The sequence below is a fragment of the Oncorhynchus nerka genome, linkage group LG22 (assembly GCF_034236695.1).
Source record: "Oncorhynchus nerka isolate Pitt River linkage group LG22, Oner_Uvic_2.0, whole genome shotgun sequence".
Taxonomy (NCBI): domain Eukaryota; kingdom Metazoa; phylum Chordata; class Actinopteri; order Salmoniformes; family Salmonidae; genus Oncorhynchus; species Oncorhynchus nerka.
Window position 1 is genome coordinate 87,767,038 of NC_088417.1, and position 7,032 is coordinate 87,774,069.

At 49.6% G+C, this 7,032-nt stretch overlaps 1 protein-coding gene across 1 annotated transcript in view; it reads right to left on the reverse strand.

Annotated features, from left to right (window-relative positions):
- LOC115104745 (basic proline-rich protein-like) overlaps positions 1-4,794 on the reverse strand; it is a 32,224-nt gene extending 27,430 nt beyond the window's left edge. The window contains exon 1 of the mRNA XM_029626096.2: positions 3,296-4,794. Coding sequence (XP_029481956.2) covers positions 3,296-4,761 — 1,466 coding nt within the window. The 5' untranslated portion in view covers positions 4,762-4,794. The remainder of the gene's footprint in view (positions 1-3,295) is intronic.
- Between the last annotated feature and the right edge of the window lie 2,238 nt (positions 4,795-7,032).

A 7,032-nucleotide genomic window follows, 5' to 3' on the forward strand; every position in this document is an offset into this window, starting at 1 on the left:
GTGATGGTTGCTGATAATGGGCCTCTGTACGCCTATGTAGATATTCCATAGAAAATCACCTGTTTCCAGCTACAATTGTCATTTACAAGATTAGCAATGTCTACACTGTACTTCGGATCAATTTGATGTTATTTTAATGGACAAAAAATGTGCTTTTCTTTCAAAAACAAGGGCATTTCTAAGTGACCCCAAACGTTTGAATGGTAGTGTATGTATTAATTTGTGTATGTCCATTACCCATTTTGTAATGTTATGAATTTACAAAACATACAATATGTTACGAAATTGGAAAAACATACAATGTGTTACGATTTGCAAAACCTTAGGGGTTAGGGTTATGTTTAGGAGTTGGTTATTAGCTAAAATGCTAAAGGTGTCCGTGATGAGATTCGATCTTGAAACCTTTGGGTTGCTATACATTTGCCTTATACAAATTCTAGCTTGGTGACTAACGTTAGCTAGGCTAGGGGATACGGTTAAGGGTTAGGGTTAGGGTTAGGGTTAGGGTTAAGGTTAAAGTTAAGTTTTGGAGTTAGGTTAAACGGTTTGGGTTAGGGGAAGGGTTAGTTAAAAGGGTTAAGGTTCATTTGAGTGTCCTGGATTTACATTTACTATGTTACGTCTCGTCTATGAGACCAGGCTGAAATATGTTATCCCACCCAGGCGTTCACATTCGCAACCACAGTACATTGGTGATTACACCGTTCATGATGACAGACTTTTTCCTCCATAGACCACATGCATGTCTTCTCTCCAGGAGTTTTCCCCCCTCCTCTGATCTACCATGTTGGTATGATACCGACGGTGGAAAAATCCGTAAACAGCTTAGAAATGTGGGAAGTAGATTAATTAAAGTGCTGATGAGAATCATAAAGGGTTTACACTAAGAGCCTGTGCCGCAACTAAACCCAAAGCCTGCACCCGCATGACCTCATCATCAGCACTGATCGCTATTGCCGCCCATTGCAATGAGGAAATTATATAGAAATTATGTGTAGCCCCCCCCCGAATTTTTTTTATACAAATAAATAAATAATGTGCGTATTAATTTCTCATTTGTAGTTTTGAAATTTTGGTTGGGAATATGAGAAAAGTTTTGACTTGTTGTTGACGTGATGGATTTCATCATTTGGATTTAATCTCTCTCTCTCTCTCATCTGGCATCTCCTCACACCCTCCCTGCTTCTCCTCTCCTCCTCATTTTTACCAAATGTACATTTCATTCTGTCCGCCCAAAGTATTTACAGCCTCACCATGCTGGGGTTGGCCTATAAATAGATGGGCGGTGGAACAGGAAAGCTCAAACAAAACAAACGTCCATCTGTAATATGAATAACACAACACATGCTGGATTATAACAGGGCTGCATGCTGTTGGTTTTTCTATCATCATCCGAGGAGTGACAGCTACCAACAATAACCCTCGATTTGATTCCAGAATGAGAAAGGAAATGTTGTCGTGCCAAGCTATGATCACATTGTATACTCTGGGGCTGATTCATTTTCACATTGGACAAATCTTTGCACAAACAATAACCTCTGGAAGCAGAGCTAAGAGCATTTATGTGTGACATTTACTTTCTTGTCCTTTGTGTTTCTGTGCTTCGAGGCATTCCTTTATTCTTATCCTTACCTTATCTTTTCTATAATTCCACTAACCATTCTTCAGTTTTCTTAATTTTTTCCTCCTCTATCTTTAAAGTAACCAATTAAATAACATTTTTGTTCTCGGAATTCTGTTAGGCTTATATAATTACAGTAGCGGTGAGAGGGTAACATCATTGGGGAAGCCAAGCCTGGAAAAAATAGCCATATGACAACCTACAGTATGTGTTGTGATAATTGCCTTGTTTGCTCTATAACCTGTTAGTTCATATGCCTTGCCACCGTGATATATAGGTCTAAAGGCCGAGACAATATGAAGACAGTGGCAGAATAAATTCAACCACACCTGTGCTTTTTCACAGAACCGGAGAGCAACATCTGCCCGGTGAAGTCAAAGCATATTGCATGTAACAAACAGTTAGATAACCTACAGTATGGTCAAGCAAGTTAATGTTTCCGACATTTTTGGACCACCTAACAACTATTGATTTAGAACCACAGAGAATTCGCAAAGAATACAAGAGCTGCCTCCACTATTCCAGCACCATTTCAACATCATCAAATGACCTACAAATGACCTACCATTATGTATGGTCCTGAGTCTAATACAGTGACAACTAAAATACCCCAAAACGATTTAGTCAAATCAACGTAAGCTAAAAATGATGTGGCTGTCCATGGTACTGATTTCTCTGTCGGTGTCTGTTTGTGTGTGTATATATGTGTGTGCCTGTGTGTGTGCACATAGAGAAATGCCAATGCCATCCTCCTCTCTTTCATGCTGCCGAAACGGTCTATGACTCGGTCATACAGTTCACGCTTTTAGTTTTTTTGTCCTAGTTACCTGGTTAAAATTCTTGCTCGCTAGCCTAACTTCCTTTCATTGGCAACGATGAGCCAGCTAGTTAACATTACTACATCTAGCTACATATTGAACTTCCATCATCTCAGGCAAGGGGCACAATGTATGAATTTATGGTTGGATCAGAGTCACTGTTATAATCATTGGCCAGTACGAAGAATTAAGTAACACCACAATCCAAAACCCTATCTCCATCTATTGCAGGAATGACCAATTTTAGCTAGCTAGCTAGCCACCAGAGGACAACACAATGAGATGCAACAATTCAAGTTTTTGATGTGATGTGATTGATGTGAAGAAAAATCCAAACTGACTTCCCTTGACATTTTTTTGGGGGGGTGAACCAGAGCCATTCACATTTGAGCTCGCTCAGTTTAGTTCAACACTGATTGGCTTTTATTTGATACTTTTTGGAACAAAGCAGGCCAAATGCTCATTGGTTTCCCTTGCATTCAATGCCATAGGCGGCAACAAAGTAATAGTATTTTCCAGACATCATCAGATAGATGGGCTACACATACAGGAACAGAGGGCCGCTGTTCTGCTCGCTCGGATGCTTTCTCTGGTGAGATATAATCAGCATCTTGTGAAATGACTGAAAATTATGACGAAAGATCAATTATTTTCTTGGTCCATTTTTGGGGGAAGCATGGCTTATATACGCGACTGTATAATTATAATATTGTCCCCAAGCAAGCATTATGTATGGTCCTGAGTTTTCATGGTCATCGCCCTTTATTTTTAATTTGTCAGGTCATATTCAGAGCACTAATTGGGAACAAAAAGGTAATTGCCGATGATCTGTGTTGGCTCAGTGGGACTCACTCACCCATCTCTCTCAGCCTCCTTCTTCTCCAGGTCCTGAATAACGTCCAGCAGTACCTTGATGGTATTCTGACTGGTCTCCAAGACCCCTTCCAGGCTGTGCAGCTGGGTCTGCAGGCTGCGGATGTCGTGCAGGGGCCCGTTGGGGCCCATCAGTTTCTCTGCCACCCAGGTGGGATCCAGTTTACTCCTGGCCCCTGACACCAGCCCCCCCAAGATTTCCTGCACCTGCCTCAGTGTGTCTGCCTGGATGGAGGTCAGGGGCCCGACCGAGGAGCCCCCTCCAGAGCCAGAGCAGCTCCCGGAGGGGTACTGGCCGGGGGGGAAAGCGTGCTGGCTGTTGGGGGTGTTGGGCCCAGAGCAGAGTATCTTATGGAGGGCACCAATCTGAGCCCCCAGCTGAGCCTGAGCCTGGCCCAGGCAGGTGGGTCTGGGGACGGCCTTGGTTGGCGAGGAACCCTGGTCCCCCTGCTTCCCCTTCAGAGGGACCTCCGGGGGTGTTTGAGCTCTGTGTTTCAGAGAACAGGCTCGGGGACAGTGCGCAGGTGACCCTGATCTCCCAGACTTCTCCTTCTCACTCGCTCGCCTGAGTAGGGGCGCCCGGTGGCCTAGGCCTGAGGTGCAGCTCACCCCCTCTTTGCGTGGGGTGTATGGGGGAGGTGGCGGGGGTGGCGGTGGAAGTATCCTTCTCTCCCCTCTACACTCCCACTCTATCACCCTCCTGTCCTGAGTGCTGCAGTCTTGGGCCTGAGGTGGGGGGGTGTAGGGGGGCGCAGGCCGAAATGTGGAAGCATAGAGGGGCACAGTTTTTGTGGGTGTGGCGCAAGATGGACCCGTTGGAAGTGTATGGTAGGATTTTACCATTGGAGGTGGGGAGTTGCAGCTTTTTACGATGGGAGAGGGAGATGAGCAGTATTTTATCGTTTGGATTTGAATGTGGGCAGAGTAGGAAGGAACTACTGGAGGTTGGGAGAAGCAGGGTGGTATGGTCTGACATGGGGGGTTCCCAGGTGGTATGGTCTGACATGGAGGGTTCCCAGGGAGTATGGTCTGACATGGTGGGTTCACAGGGGGTATGGTCTGACATGGGCGGTTCCCAGGTGGTATAGTCTGACATGGAGGGTTCCCAGGGGTATGGTCTGACATGGGAGGTTCCAAGGGGGTATGGTCTGACATGGGGGGTTCCCAGGGGGTATGGTCTGACATGGGGGTTCCCAGGGGTATGGTCTGACATGGAGCGTTCCCAGGGGGTATGGTCTGACATGGAGCGTTCCCAGGGGATATGGTCTGACATGGGGGTTCCCAGGTGGTATGGTCTGACATGGGGGGTTCCCAGGGGGTATGGTCTGACATGGGGGTTCCCAGGGGGTATGGTCTGACATGGGGGTTCCCAGGGGATATGGTCTGACATGGAGCGTTCCCAGGGGATATGGTCTGACATGGGGGTTCCCAGGTGGTATGGTCTGACATGGGGGTTCCCAGGGGGTATGGTCTGACATGGGGGTTCCCAGGTGGTATGGTCTGACATGGGGGTTCCCAGGGGATATGGTCTGACATGGGGGTTCCCAGGTGGTATGGTCTGAATTAAGGAGATGTAGGGAGGGACGGTTTGGGTTGTTGGGTGGCACAATGTCACCGTTGGAGGTGGAGAGGTGCAGTAGATTACTGCTTTATTTAAGGAGGAGCAGGGTGGGGCAGTTTGTGTTAGGATGGTGCAGGGGCTATAGTTGGAGTGGTGTGGCAAGTTGGGGCTGAGTAGGGGGCTATCGTCGGGGTGGTGGAGAAAGTTGGAGCTGAGTAGGGGCTATCGTCGGAGTTGGATTCGGGGAGGTGGAGAAAGTTGGAGCTGAGTAGGGGCTATCGTCGGAGTTGGAGTCGGGGTGGCAGAGAATGTTGGAGCTGAGTAGGGGGCTACCGTTGGAGTTGGAGTCGGGGTGGCAGAGAATGTTGGAGCTGAGTAGGGGGCTATCGTTGGAGTTGGAGTCGAGGTGGTGGAGAAAGATGGGGCTGAGTAGGGGGCTATCGTTGGAGTTGGAGTCGAGGTGGTGGAGAAAGATGGTGCTGAGTAGGGGGCTATCGTTGGAGTTGGAGTGGGGCAAAATTGGGCAGTGTAGGGGGCTAGAACATGAGTTTGTTTTGGGTCGAGGCAATTTGGGGCTGTGTCCGGATCTATCATTGGAGTTGGTGATTGGGTGGGCCAATTTGGAATTGAGGCTTTGGTTGTAGTTGTGGTGGTGCATGTTGGTTTGATTTGAATCAGAGAGGTACAGGGTGGAACAGGTTCAGTTTGTGTAGTGTGATGTGGAGTGGTTTGAGCTTTAGATGGAAGCACAGTCGGAGGAAGCACACATTTTCTGGGGGGAGATGTACAGGTGGACTCATTCTGGGAGACGCAAGGCAGAACCACCAGAGGGGGAATTTCACAACGTGGATGGGTGGAGGTTAGCACAGTTTTAGGTAAGGAGGCATAGTGAAGCACAGTCTGAGTTTGGGAGGTGGAGGGCACAGTAGGAGGTGAGGAGATAGAGGGTCTCAAAGTCGAGGGAGGTGGGAAGGTGGAGGGACAGTCAGTTTGTGTTTGGGTGGTGCAGGCCTGCACAGACAAGGGAGGTGGGTAGGTGGAGGGTCCCACAGCAGAGGGAGATGGGGATGTGGAGGATCCCACAGTCGAGGGAGGTGGGAAGGTGGAGGGTCCCACAGCAGAGGGAGATGGGGATGTGGAGGATCCCACAGTCGAGGGAGGTGGGAAGGTGGAGGGACAGTCAGTTTGTGTTTGGGTGGTGCAGGCCTGCACAGACAAGGGAGGTGGGTAGGTGGAGGGTCCCACAGCAGAGGGAGATGGGGATGTGGAGGATCCCACAGACGAGGGAGGTGGGAAGGTGGAGGGACAGTCAGTTTGTGTTTGGGTGGTGCAGGCCTGCACAGACAAGGGAGGTGGGTAGGTGGAGGGTCCCACAGTTGAGGGAGATTGGGAGGTGGAGGGTTCCACAGTCGAGGGAGGTGGGGAGGTGGAGGGTCCCACAGTCGAGGGAGGTAGGGAGGTGGAGGGTCCCACAGTCGAGAGAGATGGGCAGGTGGAGGGACTGTCAGCTTTTGTTTGCGTGGTGCAGGCCTGCACAGTCGAGTGAGGTGGGGAGGTGGAGGGTCCCACAGTCGAGGGAAGTGGGGAGGTGGAGGGTCCCACAGCAGAGGGAGATGGGGATGTGGAGGATCCCACAGTCGAGGGAGGTGGGAAGGTGGAGGGACAGTCAGTTTGTGTTTGGGTGGTGCAGGCCTGCACAGACAAGGGAGGTGGGTAGGTGGAGGGTCCCACAGTTGAGGGAGATGGGGAGGTGGAGGGTTCCACAGTTGAGGGATTTGTAAGTCGCTCTGGATAAGAGCGTCTGCTAAATGACTTAAATGTAAATGTAAATGAGGGAGGTGGGGAGGTGGAGGGTCCCACAGTCGAGGGAAGTGGGGAGGTGGAGGGTCCCACAGTCGAGGGAGGTGGGGAGGTGGATGGTCCCACAGTCGAGGGAGGTGGGCAGGTGCAGGGCTGCACTGTCAAGGGAGGTGGGGTGTTAGGAGGAGAGACACAGGGACTCTCCGTCTGTGTTGGAGTGGTACAGTAGGACACCTCCCTTCCTGGGTCACTGATTGCATTGTTTATGCGCCTTCTCCTCCTCACTTGGGGCGGAGTTGCACTCCCCTGGCATTTAGGAGGGGAAAAACAAGAAGAGTTATGCCAGGAAGAGTCCATGT